Raw genomic sequence first — 22036 nt, 5'->3', positions numbered from 1 at the left:
TTGAGTGCAACCTCTCCAGAAAGTCTTGTCTCACCGGTGTAGGATATCTAGCAGTATGCGTATGGTTCTGTGTGGACCAAGTGTCTCAGGTTTTTTTTCGATATTCCTTCAGTAGCCACACTAGGTGCCCAACGTAGGCATTCGATAGCAGCCAACATGCTTACCTTTACTTTTTTTTTCATTTCAGTGCCGTGGCCTCACAAAAGAGAAAAAAAGGCATTGTTGCGGCACAGAGAATTGTCACGTGATGAAATTTCGATTTCGTTGCTTCTTCTCATGCGGAAAGTAATGGGCCACAGGGTGCTTCATTTGCGGGATATTCTTATATTATTGTGCTAGCAATCATATGGATACTCCAAGCGCATTCCTGCCATCGCCGTGTCCCTCATGTTCCGTATAAAGTCCAACGACAATAACATCATGACCATGCGGCACGCATTATATGTGCAAGTGAAAGCGTGATGGGGAAGGAGCCGACGATGGTGGCTCAGTTTTGTGTGCACAAGGGAGAAAAGCGGGGAGGAAGCGCCGCCACCTTCCGTTGCCCGCGACACATCAGGGGCAGTGGAGGGAAGGGAGCGGGCCTTGGGATTCTGTGATCTGTGAATCTATGATTGCGCAACATGTTTATTTGCCTTGTCTGACGCATTATATACAGTGACTTTTTCTTAGATATGCAGATTTATTGGAGACTCATGTGCATATTTAAATATGTTGTTGCAAGGTTTTTTTGTACACCTGCCGTGAACTCTGTTCCCAGTGACACCTTTTTTGCCTTTTATCAAGCTGTATTTTCGCATTTGTACATTATATTGTACCTTCGCATTTCTAATGTATGCAAGCAAGTCAAATGAAAGTGAGCCAACCACCCTGCGCAATAATGATTCGGTTCATTATCTGCGAGGCATGCGTATAGCACACAAGAATCTCGCATTTACAAAAGTGACATGCAGGTGTGAGGATAAATGTTCTTTAATGCTCTCATACACTGGGTTGAACATGGTTGTGTGACATAGTGGACATTCCAAAAGTTGAACAGCGTGGTGCCATGAGGTTTTTGACAGCTGAAGGTGTTTCCCTAAAAAAAATTAGTCGCCATATGGCTGGGTGCACGCTGAACATTGCATTTCATTGACCACTGTGAAGTGTTGGAGCACACGATTCAAAGAAGGATGTAAAAGTTGCAAAGACGATCTAAGACCAAGTCCACCGTGCAATCATCTCGAACACAATTACAAAAGTTGAAGATCTGATTAGACAAGAACGGAGGATAAGTTTTGATGAACTGGCAGAGCGTGTGAACATCAGTCACGGTTCAGCTCACACCATAATTCATGAACATCTCGGTTATCGGCTCTTGTATGCGCAATGGATGCCCAAGATTTTGAACCACCGCCAAAAGGCAGAGAGGTGTGGCACTGCCTTGACTCATCTCATCTGGTATCACAATGAGGGTGCCGACTTCTTGTCTGCAATTGTGACCGGGGAAGAATCATGGTGCTACTACTACGAGCCTGAAACAAGACAGCAAAGCTTACAGTGGAAACATTCAAATTCACCTCCCCCAAAGAAAGCAAAGGCCATCATTTCTGATGGAAAGGTGTTATTGACTTTTTTTTTTTCGATCGTCAAAGGCCATTACTGATAGAATTTGCAAAACCTGGAGAGACTATCAATCGTTTCTGATATTGTGAAACGCTGGATCGGCTGCGTGTCGCAATCAAGAACAAACGACGTGGAAAATTGATGAATGGGCTCAATGCCCGTCCCCATGTCGCTGATGGGGTTAACACAAAACTAAAAAACACTGCAACATCCACCATACAGCCCAGACCTGCCGCCTTGCGGCTTCCACATTTTGGAGCAATTGAATAAACAGCTCAAGGGAACTAGATCCGTGTCGGACGTGAAAGAGTCACAGAATTTTTGAAGCAGCAACCCAAAGAGTTTTATGAGACGGAAATTATGCGACTCGTTAGTCAGTGGGACAAATGTCTAAATCCACACGGAGGCTACTTTAAAATAAAGTACCCTGTTTGTCATATATTCACAATGGTTCACTTTCCTTTGACTTGCCCTCATATATTTTGCAGAACTTCTGCTTTTTATATGTGCTTTCTGTTGCAACTATAAGTCAAGTGCAATTACTCACAATACACTACCGGTGACAGCTGCTCCTGCACAATACACCGGGACAAAGGACAGCGTCATTGACATTTTTCCCTGGCCATATGTACAAAAATGTAAACAAGGTTCTTGAATGACAAAGTTTCATTAACATATTTGTCCTCAACTTGTTAATTTCACAGCCTTTACATTTTTTATATCAACGGCATGCCCGGCTTTGCTGGTTTCAAACTGATATAGTTCTAAAGTTCGTGTGATACTTTCTTTACTTAATAAGTAGACAAAACATGGAAGCATTGATATCAATTATTTCAGGCACAATTTTTGGGACATACGAGTATATTCGTTTATGAAAAAAGTACATATTTTATTTGTCTTGACAGTACGTAGCGTTCAAGAATTCATTTGCAGCATCTTTGGCAGTTGCAATACAGTTATTATTCATGTATTTGATCCCTCAACAAATTCTATAGGAGGAGGTCGAGCTGCAATGTGAGCCCTCTCCGAATAAAATTTCTGGCTACGCCACTGTCCGGCTACAAAGTTTCTGGAGGCAATCACTCTGAAAAAACTCAGCTCCACCGAACACCGACGCAGCTTTGACAGTTTTCGGCCGAGTCGGGTTTCGAGCAAAAATTCAGGTGGATCAAGGGTCAGTATTCACCAGCTCATTGACTTCCACATTTTTACAAAGGTGCAGGGTAAAGTTAATACACAGTTCCGTCTATTACGCTCAGTCAAATAGTGTAGAGAGGCTGCATTTAGTGCTTAAGCGATTTTTGCAGGCACTCTGTTACAAGCACAAGGAGGACTGGGAGAATTGTTTTCCAGTTACTTCGTGTGCTTTTCGAACGGTTCCTATTGAGGCTACATACACGGTTCTCACCAGCAGAACTAGTGTATGGTAGGACACTCTGTTCCCTACTGCGAATGTTGAGAGAGATGTGGGAGGAAAGAGGAAAGAGTCAAACCATGGTAGAGTATGTGCTAAATCTAGTTGAACTAGTTGAAAAGAACATGGGCGTCGCACAAAGGAACACCAACCTCTATTATGACAAAAAATGCGAGACTTCGAACATTTAACGCTGGGGACCAGGTAATGATCCTCAGGCCTTCAAGAAAAAACATGCTTGAAATTCACTGAGACGGGCCCATTAATGTGTTGCACTAACTTTCAGTACTAAAAATGCTCTGAAAGTGCCTGGTCGCAGAAAGGAGTAGAGAGACTATACTATTGCAATTTGATGAATCCGTACTTGGAGTGAAGCTGAGTTGTTAAAATTACCATCAAAGAGCCGGATGACATTAATAGCGAGTTTAATAAGTTTAAGGTGACCTCCAACTATGAAATCAACCTAGAAGTAGTTGTAGAACACTCGGTAAGCATGGACGCTCTTAAATGAACAGCTAGATGAGCTAAAGGGGCTGCTAGGGGAATATCTTGACAGATTCAGCAATTTGCCAAGTAGAACCGAACTAATAACGCATAAAATAGAGCTGACATCAATTGAATCCGTAAGATCAAAGCCTTACAGGGTGTCTCCCCGATAGAGAGAAATTATGCAGGCAGAGATGCAGTGCAGGCTAGAGTTGGGAGTTATTGAGTCCGCTGAGAGTGACTACACGTCACCGCTAATACTTGTGGAAACCCCTAATAAGGACCCTCGTCCATGTGTTGACGACAGGAAGTTAAATGCCATCACCAGGAATCAGTTGTACCCAATACCCAACATTAAGGAATGAATCGAAAGAATCAACGCTGCTAAATTCATTTCGACTATAGATCTCGTGCGGGGTTATTGGCAAGTTCCCCTTTCAGAAAGTGCCAGCCACTATGCTGCATTTACCTTACCTGTAGAGGCTTTTCGCCCTCTCGTTCTCAGCTTTGGACTGAAGAATGCGCCGTTTAGCTTCTCTTAAGGGGGGACACGGGTCTTTGCGGATAGTTTATGGATAGTGTCCTAAAAGACTTGCAGGAGTTCGCGTTACCATATCTTGATGTCACAATTTTTCTGACAGCTGGAAACAGCACATACCGCACCTCAAGCAGGTGTCCTCGCAGTTGAGAGAAGCGGGCTTAACGATGAAGAAGGAAAAATGTAAGTTTGGCTGCTTACAGGTTACTTATCTGGGCCATGTTGTCGGCCATGGCACAAGACGGCCAGCCAAGATGAAAAAAGCTACAATTGGAGATTTTTCACAGCCGTGCATGAAAACAGACAATCATTCATTTTTGGGACTTGTTGGGAACTATGAACGGTACATCGCATATTATTCGCAAACAGCAAATCCTTTAACGGGCGCACTCCGAAAGGGAGCACCAAGTAACATGCACTGGGATAAGAACAAAGAAAACGCTTTCCAAGGTTTGAAAACGTTATTAGTTTCTCATCCTGTGCTTTGCGCACCAGACTATACAAGGAACTCATAGTTCAGTGCGACGCAAGCGACACGCTTAGTCAAGTACTTAGTCAGGTCGGCGATGATAATAAGGAAGAACCTATTCTTTATGCCAGCCGTAAACTAAGTGTAAGAGGGGAAGCCTATAGCACTTCAGAGAAGGAATGTGCCTGTTTGCTTTGGGCAGCCCAGAAGTTGTTGTGATACTTGTATGGAGCAAGATTCAGCTTCGAGACCGACCACTGCCCTCTGACATGGCTTAATCAAATGTCACAAGAAAATGGCCACTTGCTCCGATGGAGCCTCACCCTCCAACAGTACAATTTCTCCATTTGATATAAGATGGAAAGTTGCATAGCAATGCAGATGGCTTGAGCAGGCTAACTTGAAACTTGTTTTGCATTTAGGGGTCCCAACTTTTCTTTTTTTCTTTTTGTTAAGCCAAGACAATCCCCTTTCATTTGCAAAAACTCCTCCATGATTGCCAACTTTGTCGGCAGGAAATTCCTTCAAAATTTCCATGGCGAAATGCAATATTTGTTGTTTCTGCACTCATGTTTTCTTTGGAGCCTGGCGGGCCTAAAGTAAGATCCAAGATACTTCATTGCTGCGCAGAGCCATGTTGTGCAATTTGCTTTGCTGTTGCCTGTCATTGTGAGATGTTTTGGGGTGTATGTCAGCATTTCAGCATGTGCTGCACTACAATTGTTCTCGAATGTGTTCATGTCACACGGTCTTTGTTGCTTTTGGCGGGTGATGTAGAAACTAACCCTGGCCGTCCCGGTATTGAGAACGTAATGTCTGAATTAGGAAAGCTAGCTTCTGGCCAGTCAAAACTTATTACCGAAGTACTAGACCTAAAAAGCAAGCTACTAACAACAGACATGAAGCTTAGAACGACAGAAAGCTGAGCTAGTTGGTAAGAATCCATTATGCAAATAGAAGTGAGGCGTGCAGACAGGACACAAGAGTAGAAAAGTGGACAACACGAACGCCGACTATCAACTGAAGGGAGCACTGAGGCGAAAAAAAGAAAAAAGACACAAAACTCATCTGCGCATGCTCAGGAATGGTAACACCACGTGTCAATCGGGTACACGTGCCGGTCTACGTGAGAGATAACTGTTAAGGCACTTAATCAAATAATAAGCTAGGTAAGATATGCGCCGCCATACAGAATAAAGAGGAGCGGGTAAAAGGCAAAAAACGAACAGATAATTGTCCAGTAAAGCACAATAAGAACAACAGTTTTACTGACTGTCGTATGGGTGTGGTTTATAAAATTCCCCTTAGCTGTGGCCAGTTCTACGTAGGGCAAAAGGGACGGTGTATCAATCAGAGGCTAATGGAACACAAAAGGTCGTTAACCGGTGGATCGCCTTTTAATCTTTCGCTACATTGCCGAGATTGTAACTGCACACCAGAGTTAGATGAATGCGCGATATTGTACAGGCATGAGAATGAAGATATGCATCTTATGGTAGAGGCATGGCTCATCTATAATGGTGGAAGTGCGTGCGTGAGTCAGCCTTCGATTACTTTACATAAGGAAGAGATTAAGTGCCTTAACAGTTATCTCTCACGTAGACAGGCACGTGTACCCGAGTGTTACCATTCCTGAGCATGCGCAGATGAGTTTTGTGTCTTCTTTCTTTATTTCGCCTCAGTGCTCCCTCCCTTCAGTTGATAGTCGGCGTTCGTGTTGTCCACTTCTCTACTCTTGTGTCCTGTCTGCACGCCTCACTTCTATTTGCATAATAACAACAGACAAAACCCTATCGGACCTAAGTAAACGCATGACTGATTTAGAAAGACATTACAAAGCCATTTCAACACCACGAACTGACCTAGATACCATAAGAATAGATACCACCCAAATGGCAGGCCACATCGCACGCCTTGCTACACAGATGGATGATAACGAGAACAGGTAACGCCGTAATAATCTAATATTTTATAATATCTCCAATCCTAACCTGAAAGAAACATTTGCAGAATCTGAAAAAATCGCCATCTGCCACTGTAATGAACACATGAAATTCATCATTGATCCCAACCATACTGACCATGCGCATCGCCTTGGACGCCATACAGAAGGCCATGCTCGGCCACTTATCGTAAAATTTAATCAGTTCAGAATTAAAGAGTCGCTACTTTCTAATGGCCCTAAATTTAAGGGAAGCAATTTCAACGTCGGAGAAGATTTCCCTCAGCCCATCAGAATTGCTCGCAAAAACCTTATCGCTTTCGCTAAATCGAAATCCACGTCCTATTCTCTCCGCTTCAAAACCTTACATATAGGTACCAAACGATACTTGTTTGAACATTTTACAAAATCTGTTAAGAAAATATCGTAGCAATTGCCCAGTCATCAACATGTGCCTTCCCACCCTTGGCCCGCCCCGCGATCAAACTTCTTCCTTTCCGCTATTTTCACTAACATACGGAGCTTCATCCCAAAACGTGACATCATTTCTAATCTGGTTTCGTCATCTTGTAGTAACCTTCGAATATTAACGGAAACATGGCTTACAGGAGACATAACGGACAGCGAAGTGCTCGCTGACCTACCAAATGTTCAACTGTTCCGAAACGATCGCAGGGGCACGAGGGGGGGAGGGGCACTTGTCGCCGTAAACCAAAATATATCATGTACATCGGTTAACATTATGTCTGATCTTGAAATCCTATGGCTTAAATGCCATGCCGCACCCCATTCAATTTTACTTGGCATTTGCTATAGGCCCCCTCATAGTACTCCAGACTTCATTTTAAACTGAGTAACATCTTAAGTGAAATAATGACACGTGTACTTGTTTATCGGGCAACATGTTTCACCGCCTAACAAATGTTATCGCAAAGCGCGGGACACGCTTGCATGTATTGGAAGTTTCTGGAATGTTATCGATGCTTCTATCCACTGTCTGTTGTCGCCAAACCTTGAGTAATCTGATTGCATGTATGCGCAACGCGAATGGTGTAGAACTTTGTGGAAGGAACGCAGGTCGCAGCGATTACTCTGGAACATTCGACGATTGGTGTATAAAAGCCTACACGCTTGACCCGCTGATCAGATTATCGACATTCGCCGACTGTGTTCGCCGCTGTCGCCATTCTTTGAGTGTAGCCTGTTTTTGAGGGCACAAGTTCGCCCAATAAGACGCTAGTTTCGTCTTTCCCAGTTTGGCTGCTTTCTTCACCGTCACTACCACGTGACAATAACGACCAAACACCCCAACATGCATGTAATTCTATTTGGAGATTTTAATTTTCCTGATATCGATTGGTCAAGCCGGCCTGCACCAACGGCTACATCAAGCGAATTGAACGAGTTCCTTGAGGTGCGCCTCAACTTTAACTTATCTCAAGTGCTCACAGAACCAACCTGTGTCACCGATAACTGCCAAAATATTCTAGACCTTGTCTTAACATGTAATCCTGAGGGCATGTCATCCATCATGTATCTTCCCAAAATCAGTGACCATGAAGTTATTCACGTCGACTTCGTAATCAAACCCATTTTGACCCCCAACTGTTAAAAAGACTATTCGCTTGCATGAAAAGAGCAATTATGAAGCAATTAATAATGAACTAACGCAATTTTAGCCCAGTTTTGCAAGTGCCTTTCCTTGTCATACCATGGGTGAAAATTGGCTCATTTTCAAAGAGAAACTAAACCATCTAGTCGGCAAATACATTCCCCAAATTAGCATTCATTCCAATTCAGCACAACCCTGGTTCAATAAAGCACAGAAGCGATTAGAAAACAAGAAAAAAACGTCTCTTCTGTGCAGCTAAGTCCCTTAACACCCCTGACGCATGGAATAAATACAAAGCCGCTGAAACTGCCAGTCTGGAAGCCATACATCATGCCAAACGCTCATTCTTTTATTCTGATCTGCCGAAAATGCTTAAGAACGACCCAAAAAAATTCTGGCAAGTCTTAAGCCCACAGGACACGCGAACTATTACCCTATCAAATGAATCAGGTGATTCCTTAACCGACGCTGAATGTGCTCACTTGTTTAACACAACCTTTGCGTCAGTTTTTACACAAGAAACTGAAATGTCATTTTCTATTCCCCATGTGAACTTTCAATGTACCATGCTATTAATTACATTTTTTCCCTCCGGCATTTCATCCCTCATAGACAATATCAAACTTGCATCGGCAGCTGGCGTGGACGACATTACATCTAAACTTCTAAAAAACACTAAACATATTTGTGCAGCATATCTCTGTCTTCTATTTTCACAGTCAGTTTCAACAGGTGTGCTGCCTCCAGATTGGAAGCAAGGAAAGATTGTTCCAGTTCACAAATCGGGCAACAAACACTCCCCATTAAATTATCACCCCATCTCATTAACCAGTGTACCCTGCAAAATCCTCGAACATATCATCTACACGCATATCATGGACTTTCTTGATGCCAACCATTTTTTTCACCCTGCACAGCGTGGCTTCAGGAGAGGTTTTTGCTGCGAAACGCAGCTAGCTATGTTCGTTCACGACCTGCATGTAAACCTTGACTCTAACTTCCAGACTGACGCCATCTTCCTAGATTTTGCCAAAGCTTTCGACAAAGTTCCTCATGAGCGTCTACTACTAAAACTTGCCGCGTTACATCTTAATACCAATATCTTAGCATGGATTAAAGAATTCTTAAGTAACCGTTCACAATCAGTCTTTGTCAACAATCAAGCATCTAACTCTATCCCGTAACCTCAGGCGAACCCCAAGGGTCCGTTCTTGGTCCACTACTATTTCTAATTTACATTAATGACCTACCAATCATGTATCCTCTAACATCCGTATGTTTGCAGAGGATTGTGCAATTTATCGTAAAATTAACAGCGTTTCTGAAACACGTCCCTTCAGAATGACCTGCGAAGTGTACAGGAATGGTGTAGCCTTTGGTTAATAAAACCAAACCCTAACAACTGTAAGACTGTCTCCTTCCATCGCCGCTGAAATTCACTTGTTTTCTCATACCAAATTGCTGATGTCAACCTTGAATTAGTTCCTTCCTACAAATATCTCGGAGTAACCCTTTGTAGTGATTTAACCTGAGAAACGCACGTTATGAACATCATTTCATCTGCTAACAAAACACTCGGGTTTTTAAAATGTCATTTGCGCCACACTCCCAAAAATGTAAAATTACTAGCCTATCAGTCTCTCGTCAGGGCGAAATTCGGATATGCATCTCCCATTTGGAACCCTCATCAAGTATATCTCATCAATCAACTGGAATCGCTTCAAAATCAAGCTGCAAGATTTATTCAAAGTACTCCTACGACATCAGTATATCGGCACTAAAAACAGAATCCGGCTCGTCATTGCTTGCATCTCGCCGCCGCATTGCTAGTATTTGTCTTTTTCACAAGTTCTTTTACAGCTCACTTGGCAAAGCACCATAGATTGTGCCCCCGGCACGCATATCCAGCCGCACCGGTCACCCGCAACAAGTCGCGCGGCCGTGTACATGCACTGTCACTTTTTTGTCTTCATTCTTTTTTCGTGCAGCAACAGACTGGAACGGCCTTTCCAATGAAATCACATTCATAACCTGTCCTAGCACATTTTTAAACACCATAACAGATTATCTTACCCTGTAATAAAAATATGGCCTTCAATTTTTCATGTATGTATATACCCCCCCCCCTTATGTAATACCCCTTCAATGGGGCCTTTGAGGAAATGAAATGAAATGAAATTTCGCAGCTGGTTGCTGCAAGCCAAGTCATCCCCCTTGCCACTGGGCATTCTCTTCCTGCCCAGTGGTTATCATCACTGGTCAGTCGAGATTTTCTGGGCCATGGAGGACTTTCTGAGCTGTCACATTCGGCCAGTGAGGGTAGTGACCTTCTAGCCTCTCCTGCACCGTTGCGACGAATCACTTTGTAAAGCTAACAATGCGTTCCCCTCGGACAGATCTGTAGTGCCAGCAAGACGAGACACTTTTGGCAGATCGAGTGTTTGTTGCTTCACTGTTGCCATCATGGACGAGGGGCGCAAGAAACTCCTGGAAAAGGGTCTTCTACGGCGTCTCCTCATGGACTGCCGTAACTGCCACAGTCGTTTGACAGACGCTCCTGCTAACAGCTGGGTCAACCCAGGAACCAAGACACGCCAGTTTGAGTCAAGCGTGGAAATCCCTGTCTACAAAGCTCCCCTCCTTTCTGTGTTCAGCGAACAAAGGTGTGGGAGTGATTGTGTGAACCGTCGTCCTCAACGCGGGTCCTTTCACGACTTTGAACGCTTCGACTAGACTAAGGTGCGGCAGCAGTTTTCCCTGGCCTAGGAGTCTAGTGAGGAGAGAGGGGGTTCAAGCAAACGTTTTCGGCTCCTCAGGGTGCTTCAATTCAGTCATGCTAGAATGATAGGCAACATTCTCCAGTCCTCATGTAGATAAACCCAGCACTTCTCGTTCTCGGTAAGAACATGTTCCTCCCTTTAACAACACCCTTAGCGTGGATGAGTCGGACGACGGCATGGGCCAGCCTCCCCTCCCCCCTTTTGACATGCCCAACCTGAACTCTTACAGTGCACACTCTAAGTGAATGATACACATTAAACGTGCAAGCCATGGTTGGACTGGCAGATGTTCTTGGTCAATGGTATCTAAGTTACTTCCATTCCAAGAAGATTACAAACTTGTATGAAGCTATGTGTAGCTCAAAAGGGGCACGCTAAGCGACAGAGAAGTTAGTCTCCTCTGTCATAAGGTACACTCTATTTGCACCACATGTACATCACATAATGTATCTCAGGTTAAATTATCATAAGAATAATGGGGCAGCTTTCTTTTTGCAGGTGCATACGACTGCAAGTGCATGCAATGTTAGACTCTCCCCGCATAGCATACACAAAATGCTTAGTCTCTTTTGTACTACCGCACCTCGGTTGAGACGCTAAACATGCGCTCAGTATTCTGTCTCATTAACCGAGCTACTGTGGTGTAGTGGTTAGAGTAACTGGTTTGTGAACGTGAAGACATGAGTTCATATACTAAGTTGGGGCATTTTCTTTTTTCCAGATCAATCATTTTTTATGAGTAAATAAATGGGCAAAGTCATTACGGCTTTAGATTAGGGGACACAAGCGGCTTGCATACTTGTGAACTAGGGGCCATGGTACTGCGCATGTGCAAACCCAAACGTATTGGTCTGCACATACACAGTACCGTGGCCCCTAGTTCTAGCGTACATAAGCCATTTGTGTCTAGAATCTAGAACCATATACATTAATTGCTTATTTGAGCAGCATTGAAAAAAAATTGCACTTACTCCCTTAAGAACACCTAAGGAATTCCCTTTGCCATCTTGAGATGCAATAATGCTCTAAATCTGCAGCCAGCTTGCCAATTTTTCAATCATTCAATAGTGAAGCTGACCTTGCCCAAGTGCTTCGCATGAAAGTAGAGGATGAAGCTTATTCACTTCCCCTGTATTGATCGTTTTACCATTTTTTACTTTATATTTGTTGCCAAACGAACGTCCCGACCCAGATACATTAATGTGACGGATCACAACACAGATGACGGCAGACACCCAACAGGCACTCGCAAGGCATTGAAAACAGCAGCAGCCATCGTAAATGTTTGGGCAGAACTCATCTACGATGATTAGCCAAGTATGCGAACAGCCTACACATGTCATGCATGAGGCATGTACTGCAGCTGAGCTCCTCTCTACTGCCCTCCCTCTGGACACTTTCTGGTGACCCTGCCGTGAAGTTCATGCATACCCAGTGACCCAAGTTAGTGTCAAAAACATTCATTGAAAAGTGACACATACCCAGTGGCACACACCCAGTAACACATACCCATGTGAACAGCCCGCATCTCATACTGCACTATCCTTGGGATTTTTGGTGAAATAGCTAGATAGCCGATAAAGAAACTCTTCTGACATTGGCGTAAGCGCTATTTGCATTAGTAACCCTGGCATTACATTAAGAAGCCCGCACCATGAGCCGCATCTTATGTGCCTCCGAGAGGACGTTGTTCCAGGTGTCAATGCTGAGGACGGCACGCAGCAGGGCCTCCTGCTCGCACAGTGCCTGCGGCAGCTGTACCACCTGGCTGCCCAGCAGGCAACGCTCCATCGGCTCCCGGTGGCGACCCTGCGTGGTTCCATCCACAAGTTGTGACTAGTGCTCTTGCCCCACAGACAGCATTCCATCAGCCACACAAGAGATGTGGTCAGTACATTGTACTTGGCCAACAATTTCCTAACACTAAACAAACATAACAAATTTATGAACAAACCCATTAACCAGAGGGGAACAAGCTCTTATGCAAACATTCTGCACCAATGAATTCATAACACATTTTAAAGTGGCCTTGCAATGTGCCCAAGAAAGCTTCTTAGGCACCACCTATAGCGATGTCATGATGCAGCAATTCCATGCATCAAATGTGACATAACCAACTTCACTGTGTGACACTACTATTGGTGTTTAAGCAGCGTTGTTAGCACCGATAAGAAATATAAGAATGTTCTAAAGCCATTTTAATTATGACCTACATCAAAAAATAAACAAGGCAATACAACACGAATCAACTTTCACAGCCGGATGTGTTTCCCATGTGTTTCACCCTGACGATGACAGATGGTGCTGCCTTTCCATCTATACAAATTTAGTATTTTGGCATAGCCGCAGAAAGCACTTGCGATAACAATGACTTATTCAAAATGAAACAGGCAAGTAGCACAACTACACATATGGTACTGCATCCAGTACCAAATGCCCCAGATAAAACAAAGTGAGATGTCTCTACCTCCAACGTGCCTCCTGCAGAGGCAGATGAGAGCATCAAGACATTGCTCGAGACTTTCATCCAACAGAAACTGCAGATACAAATGCAGGAACAAACCACACAACTCACGCAGCTGCTAGCTTAATGGTAGTCTCCTCAACGACCACATTTCTGCAACCTGGGCAATCCTAATTAAGCCACTGCAGCGCTCTATATGACCAGTTATCCGTTTGTGCCAAGGTCCATTCTCCAATCAAACTTCTGATTGCTATTTACCAATGGACAATAACTCAGCAAACTTTTCAAAGTTACAGGCAAGTAAAAAATTCCGTTCTAAGAAACAAGGGGTATGTCACTAGGGATACCGGGTTTCAACTGGTGCTTTGTACCCAACATAGTGCACAAAGTTCTTATGCAGATGGGACTCAGATCCAAGTGACAAGGGTGTTCATTCACAATGATATAATTAATTCACTCGCACTTGCACACAGATGAGCTTTGCACTGGATCTCAGGAAGAAGCAGCACTGAGATGCAAACTTTGCAAACTTGAATTAAGGCATTAATAATATTGTTGCATAAAGCGACACGAGGTATGACTATTTACAATGTATTTACACTGAGGTACACAGCAGCAACTAAGATGGTATACAGTGTGCACACCAGACAGTCCAGTCTTCGTTGTCTGCTCCAGGCAGTGCGAGTAAATGGCGAAGGGCGCCGTGTTGTAGAATAACATTGTGGAGCAAAATATCGGCAACATCAGTAGCAGCGCTTGTGGGGAGCGTTTGAGTGATTGCATACCTGGTCGCATGGTCGGTAGCAGTGGTGACCCACTTGTTGCCAGATTTTTACTAAGGAAAAGGACCGAGACGGTCTAAAGCAACACGGAAGAATGGTTCGGTCGGGATGGAAAGCGATTGCTGCAGCCCAGCAGGGAGTGCAGCAGATCATTTACGACGTTGGCATTTATCACAGGAGGCCACATAACATCGGACAGACTGGGCGAGACCATGCCAGAAGAAGTCGCACCGGACACGGTCGTACTTGCAAGATACGCCAAGGTGACCAGCAGTTGGTTCATTGTGACGCTCATGCAGAACCGTGAAACACAGATGTATAGGTACAAGAACAAGCAGCTCAGGGCCATCTGGTTGGACGTTACAATGGTTAAGTGTGCTATTCATGAGGACAAACATGTGCAGGGGCATGTCATTAGGTGTAGGCTCGAGACAGTTGATGAGCAATCGCAAGGAAGCATAACGACAATCATCAAGTCTCTGCCCCATATGTCAGCACCGGTAAGATGCACTGATGGTACACTTCCCTTTTCAATGATAATTGTAAGCGTCCAGTCAGGAGCTGACAATGTCTGCCTTATGCGCTCCAACCCATTTTTATTCTTCTCATGATTTCCTTCTCATGATCAGGGTTAGCTGTGATTAATTGACCTAGGTAAACATACTCCATCACAGACTCTACAGGCTGAATGGTGATCCTGAACTCTTATTCGCTTGCCTGGCTATTCATGATTATCTTTGTCTTATGCATATTAATCTTCAACCTCACTCTTATACACTCTCTGTTAAGGTCCTCAATCATTTGTTGTAACTCATCTCCAGTGCTGCTGAAGAGAACAATGTCATCTGCAAACTAAAGGTTGCCGAGACATTCACCGTCAATCCTTACTTGTAAGCCTTCCCAGTTTATCACAACACTATTCGTCACTAATCTGGAGAAACTTAGACACAGACATGATGGAATTGCCGTTGTTTTATGGATTTTATTGGCACAAGGGCCAGATATGGCCAAAGAGCCCCAAGCAAAAGATAATAAATGAAGTGCCGATGGTAGAACATGAAAACTGTCAGGGTAGGGAACCAGGATGTGAATAGTACATGTAACTTGGCTATAGAGAGGCCTAAAGGTTAGTTGCCATAAAGTGCATAAAATGTACAGGTATTAAAATAATGATAATGATTAGTGGTGTATGCTACAAACATAAAAGTTCTATCACCGAGGGATTATGTACTGAACGAGAGAATAACAGTAGCACTCAGGCCTCACCAGTGAGCCTTCAAACGTAAAGGCTGGGAGGCATGTGCTTTAAGAAAATGCTATCGCAGGAGCCTCTATTGTGAGGATGGGCTACGTATACCTAGGTCTGATAACATTCAATGTGTCAACATCACACAAAAACGTTAAAACTAACTTCGTGTCAAATAGTAGTTCAATGCCGAAAAACATTGCGGAGTGGAGGGGAATTTGTTGTCTGTATGCCAAGGAAAAGCACTTTTTTTATTGAGGTTGTATTTCTCATCACTCTAAAAAGATGTGAACGACCATAAGCGTCTCGCCACATTTATCATAGACAAGAGGATCATCACTGGTTGATAGGTAACAGTGAGTCCTACAAGTCTGACCTATCCAGAGGTGGCAGAAAACTACGTCAGTCTGCTGCATCTTTGTTGTTGGTGGCCAGTTCCCTATGTTTGGCTTGATAACGTGAAGTTTATTAAGCATTTCAGTGTCCCACGTACACTGCCAATGGCCCTTCAGCTTCTTGCACATGAAGGGCCTTAAATATATAACAGGTACAGCTAAGGAAAAATTACTTGGTTTTGTAGTCACTGTTGTGGCTATGCAGTTGGCAAGCATATTGCCCTCGATGCCTCTGTGGCCAGCTACACAGCACAACATATGTTGATGAGGTGTGTAAAAAGCGCAGAGGATTGAATAAAGTTCAGTAAAGACTGGATTTTTATTCTTTCATTGAGAAATGAACGTCTTAATGAATCTGTAAATATTATTCCCTTTTCTATTTTTGTTTCCTTGATGTGCCGTACAGCCGACAAAGTGCATAGGCCTACGCCATGAATGTGCTTATTTCCGGGTACAAACAGCCTGATTCTGAGAAGGATGGACCGAATGTGGAAACGCCGGCACGCAACTTTGAAGCATCTGTGTAGAATTCTGGGCACGAGTACTTTGACTGAAGTTCCAGGAAATGCTTTCTTATGTGCATTTCTGGAGCATTCTTTGTAACTTATACAAAAGACGCGCCACAATCTATCAGCTGCGACATCCACTGTGGTAATGGCTTTGCGGGAGCCGTTAGCAAGTTTTTAAAAAGTGGGACAGCCATTGCTTCACCGAGGCTCGTCACACGCAGCGAAAAAGGCTCTCTCACCACTGGGTGAGTTTGGAAAAATGCGGCACAAGTCTTATTGTTTATGGTTTCATTACAGGGATGTTCAGGGTTAGTGTGTGCTTTCAGGAAATACATAAAACTGGACGACCTTTGCAGATGGAGTGACCACTCATTGGACTCTACATAGAGACTTTGTACCTGGCTAGTTCTGACAGCTCTTGTGGCCAGGCATATTACTAAATGATGAACAGGATCAATCGCACGGAAGGAGGAGGCAAAAGCAAGCAAAGAGGGCAATCTGGAAAAGGTTTTTTTCCGGTATTAATTCATACACACAGGAAGTGAAAGTACGGGACAGGCTGAGAAGGCTGAAGGGGCCACTAATCCATCCGATGCCCTTGGTAAACGAACAAGGAGACAGTCTGATCGACCAAGCCAACTCTCTTGGTGCGCACTTTGAGTGTGTTTCTAGCTCTATGCACTTTCCCTTGTCTTTCCTGAAATACAAAGAAACAGGAATGCAAGCCACTCAAGCGTAAATGTAGCCCAAACGAACCTTTTAACCAGCCTTTCTGCATTGCTGAGCTTTTGCACCTGATGTATTAGGGCACTCGGTGCAGCAGATTGATACAACACAGCACCGTAGTCTAGACGGTAGAATAGCAGCTTGGGCTTGTTGGTTTTCCATCCTGCTGTTAACAGCGCAAAATGTAGACAAGAGACGAGACAAGAAGACACCACAAGCACTGACTTTCAACAATGTTTATTTTTAACAGAACACGGCTTCTTATACCACTGCCCACACGTGTCACAGTCACGTGATCGCACATCATGTGAAACATGCACTTTTTCTTTTTTGCACTCAAGATAGTGGTTGCCCGTGCAAAAGGTCAAGTTATTTTTTTGTCAGTAACAAGGACGGCGTGCTAACGCATTGGTCACGAAGTCTGGTAATCTCGGCTGCCTCAATTATCTCCCAGACAAGTTGGTCAATGTGTTTCTTCAGCACTTCACAGCATCTGAATTCTGCGACGCGTCAATGCTGAAGAGCCGATAAACCAGCAAGGGTGCACGATAAATCACCAGAATCGTTTTGTGGAGTGCACAGAAGCCGTGGTGTATTCAATACCTTTGAAATGTGGAAAAAGGTATATAGGGCAAACTTCGAGATGCACAAATGAAAGAATAAAGGAACACAAACTTAGCGTCGCCCAGGCCAACAGGAATCTAGGCATCCATGTCAGGGATTGTCCCTCAAAAGCTTGTGCTGCAGAATTCAGACGCTGTGAAGTGCTGAAGAAACACAATGACCAGCTGGTCTGGGAGATTACTGAGGCAGCCGAGATTACCAGACTTCGTGACCAATGCGTTAGCACGCCGTCCTTGTTACTGACAAAAAAAGAACTTGAGCTTTTGCACGTGCAACCACTATCTTGAGTGCAAAAAAGAAAAAGTGCATGTTTCACATGATGTGCGATCACGTGACTGCGACATGTGTGGGCAATGGTATAAGAAGCCGTGTTCCTGTTAAAAATAAACGTTGTTGAAAGTCAGCGCTTGTGGTGTCTTCTTATTTCGTCTCTCGTCTACATTTTGCGCTGTTAACAGCAGTCTAGACGGGATCGTACAAGACTTTTATAGAGGTTCAATAAGCATCTTCTGTCACTGCCCTAGTTGGTGTGGGAGAGAATTTTCATTAAGTTCATTGCTTTCAGGAACTTGGCCTTGAAGTATCTGATGTGGGGGATGAAACTTTGTTTTGGACTGAGTATGACACCTAGGAATTTATGTTCTTTGTTCACAAGAATGTGCTGTCCTTGCAGTTCGATAGTGGGGTCAGGGGGCAGCCCCCTCCTGAAAAAGTGACACAGGAGCTTTTATGTGGGTTGATCTTAAACCCATCTTCGCCTGTACATCTGAATATTTTCATTAGCCCAAGCTGGTCTTGCCTCTTGCAGACTGCAATGCTATGGGATTTAAAACATATTTGTATGTCGTCTGTGTAAACAAAATAAAAAATGGTTGGGGTTAGTGAATAATGAGGCGTGTTCATTTTCACAATAGAAAGCGTGCAGCTGTGGACGCCTCCCTGGGGACTGCAGTTTCCTGTGTAAATGAACGGGAGCGTGTTGCTTATTTTTACGTGGAAAGTATGTTTTGTGAGGTAACTCTCAATAACATTCAGCATTTTCCCCCTGATACCTATTCGTTGCAAGTCTCGGAGGATACCACAGCGGTATGTGGTGGTGTAGGCCTTTTTCATGTCAAGAAAAATAGTAAGAAAAACTGCTTATGGACAAAAGCATCAAGAATGTTGGTCTCAACATGCACGAGGAGGTCAGTTGTTTACATGCCTTCTCTAAATCTGCATTGGTACATATCAAGCATTTTGTTTGATTCAAGGTAATATAAAAGGCGACGATTTATCCTTTTTTCAAACAGCTTGCACAGGCAACTTGTTAGTGCTATCAGACAATAGCTCATTACTGAGGCGGGATCTTTGCCCCGTTTTAACAAAGGGATGACAACAGCTTCTTTCCATGGGGATGGAAGATGCCCATCTGCCCAAAGGGTATTAAAGAGTGCGAGTAGTGTGATTTGTGTGTCTTTGTGAAGGTGTTTAATCATCTCATACATAACTCTGTTGGGACCCGGAGGAGAATTCTGACATGCGTTTAAGGAAGCTTTCAGCTCAGCAATGCAGAAAGGCTGGTTAAAAGGTTTGTTTGGGCTGAATTTACGGTTGAGTGGCTTGCGTTCCTCTGTTTCTTTGTATTTCAGGAAAGACAAGGAATAGTGCATAGAGCTAGAAACGCACTCAAAGTGCTCACCAAGAGAGTCAGCTTGCTCTTTCAGACTGTCTCCTTATTCATTTACCAAGGGCAACGGATGAATTTGCTGCCCCTTCAGCCTTCTCAGCCCATCACATACTTTCACTGCCTGTGTGTACAAATGATGAATACTGGAACGAAACCTCTCCCAGCTTGCCCTCTTTGCTTGCCTTTGCCTCCTCCTTCCCTGCGATTTGATCTGTTTGAATGCTATAAGGTTTTCCGCATTAGGATATCAACAAAGAATGCCCCATGCTTTGTTATCTTCCTTTCGCGCCTGCCTACAACCATTGTTCCAACAAGGGACTCGTCTTTTGCATGGGTTCCCAGTTTTCTGCGAGATGCATTTTTCTGCTGCATCTATTATAAAGCCAGTAAAATACGCTACTGCGTCGTCTGTGCTAAATTCACTGATAAAACCTTGTGATATATAACTTGATTCTTTAAAATGATCCCGGTCAGCAGATGATAATTTCTACTGAGGAACAGTTGGAGGGCATTCATATTGCTGTATCAGCTTTAGGGTTGCAGGGAAGTGGTCACTTCCGAAGGGATCTTTTAATACACTCTATTCTAAATATGGAAAGATGGCCGCAGAGCCAACTGCTAAACCTATTGAAGAGTATGAATTATGTTGGACACTGTAATACGTGGGCTCCCTTTTATTAAAGAGGCACGCACCAGAGGATACAAGAAAGCTTTCCATTAGCCAGCCTCTCATGTCGCATCGTGAGTCTTCTAACACTGTATTGTAAGCGTTAAAATCTGCCACGAGTATGTAAGGCTTAAGAAGCTGATCAATGAGGTTATAAAAGTCTGTCTTTTTTTTTTCAAGATCATGCTTCAAGGGTACATAAATGGAACATACAGTGAACAATTTATTAAAAAGGATGCTGCGACCTGACACTGCCTCAAGGGGCATCTGAAGCATGACATGTCAGCAAGCTACAGACTTGTCGGCTACTATGCCTACACCGTCGGAGGCATGAGCGTCGTCACTATCTTTTCAAAAGATGGTGTAACTACAAATGGTCACAATTCGCCCAGGTTCGAGGCACCCTCAACAAGGGAGGGCTTGAGGCACCCTCCGTTAGACAGATGCTCCGCAGCGTGGTGGTGATCAAGGATGACTGACCCCGAGCAGCTGTGCTCATCGATGTTTATTGCTGCGGTTACCAGTGTTGCCTACCAAGCCTGGCAGGCCACCAAGCCTGGCGGGCCAACGAAGATTATGCCTGAGGAGGTGTCACATGCTTGTTACACCACCTTACCCACAGTTTGTTTGTCAACAACAGACGTCCAAGTTCAAGATACGAGGTTCTGCCTCCGTCCTAGACGGGTCAACGGTGCCTGCTACCCAGGCGAGTAACGGTCCGGTGGCCACCGCCGTCGAGTACTCCACCTGGGCACCGGTGTTGACGGGCTCGACGAAAGCCCAACATGCGCCGCACCTATGGCAATGCTTGCCGCCTCCAAGGTGCTCCGCTTGAAGCGACTGGTGTTGCCGCTAGTCCTCCTGCGGGCTGGAACTTTAAAGTGGCAGTCGAGGGTGCTGGCCAGGTCCCGAGACGAGGCCTAACATGGTCAGCATGTCTGTGCCACGTGGCCCTGTCTGGCATGCAGGCGAGCAGCAATGAGACGCTGGCAGGAGACACCACCTGTCCGGCGGACCAGGGTGGGCCAGGACGGAAGTTCCCGGCGAAAACTGGAGCTCCCCGGTAAAGGCCCAAGACGGCACCCTCAGTCAGCAGCCAGCTTCTGCTTCAGCTGCTTCAGGAGCACCGCGGATTGGAGGTCCGGATGCAAGACATCCAAGGGTGTCTTGACCATCCAACCCAGCAGGCGCTCACAGGGGGCACGGCCAGTGACATCGTGGGGCGTGGCCCGGTACTGAAACAGTATCCGGGTAATCTGCACCCGGAAATCCCCAGTCTGGCTCTTCTTGAGCTTGTCCTTGATGGTTTGCACCGCCCGCTCGGCTGCACCATTTGAAGCAGGGTGGTACGGCGGAACCGTCATCCGGCGGATTTCGTTCTTCGTCAGCCAGGCCAGGCACTCTGTGCTGGCGAAAGCAGGACCATTGTCGGACACGATGACGTCCAGCAACCCCTGGGCAGTGAAGACCTGTCGTAGCGCTGCAATTGTCGTGCCTGCTGATGGAGTGGTGACAGGTAGAACCTCCACCCACTTCCAAAAGGCGTCCACCACCACCAGGAAGTAATGGTCTTTGAAGGGCCCCCTGAAATCCACATGTAAGCGGGACCAGGGACTCTGTGAGAATGGCCAAGGGGGTGATTTCCACATGACGTGAGGCCCACTGATGCTCCTGGCAGATTTGGCAGCTCTGAGCCATGTGTGGGCGATGTCCTGGTCCAGGCCAGGCCACCAAACATGGGACCGGGCCACTATCTTGGTCTTTACCACGCCAGGATGACACGCATACAGCAACTGCAGGACCCTGGACCAGGGTCTTTGTGGGATCACCACCCTGGAATCTCACAGTAGGCAGCCCTGCTGCAAGCTATAGCCCTGTGGCTATAGGCCTGCTGAACCAATTCCTCCCCATGAGACACTGCTTTGACCACCTGAGACAGGAATGGGTCCTGGCTGGTCGCTTGCGACACCGCAAATCTAGAGTACCTCCAGGTACACATGCTTCAGCATGAACACTTCAACAGGTTCTATAACAGCATCAGGCACCTCTGGCAGGGGCAGGCAGCTCAGGGCATCGGCAGGTCCCAGATACTTTTCCGAATGGTAAAC

At 44.9% G+C, this 22036-nt stretch overlaps 1 protein-coding gene across 1 annotated transcript in view; it reads right to left on the bottom strand.

Moving 5' to 3' along the window:
- LOC142583441 (nuclear factor related to kappa-B-binding protein) overlaps positions 1 to 22036 on the bottom strand; it is a 588296-nt gene that overhangs the window by 554351 nt on the left and 11909 nt on the right. The window contains exon 3 of the mRNA XM_075693910.1: positions 12500 to 12655. Coding sequence (XP_075550025.1) covers positions 12500 to 12655 — 156 coding nt within the window. The remainder of the gene's footprint in view (positions 1 to 12499; positions 12656 to 22036) is intronic.

This window comes from Dermacentor variabilis, chromosome 5 (assembly GCF_050947875.1).
Source record: "Dermacentor variabilis isolate Ectoservices chromosome 5, ASM5094787v1, whole genome shotgun sequence".
NCBI lineage: Eukaryota > Metazoa > Arthropoda > Arachnida > Ixodida > Ixodidae > Dermacentor > Dermacentor variabilis.
This window is presented reverse-complemented; position numbering and strand designations above follow the sequence as displayed.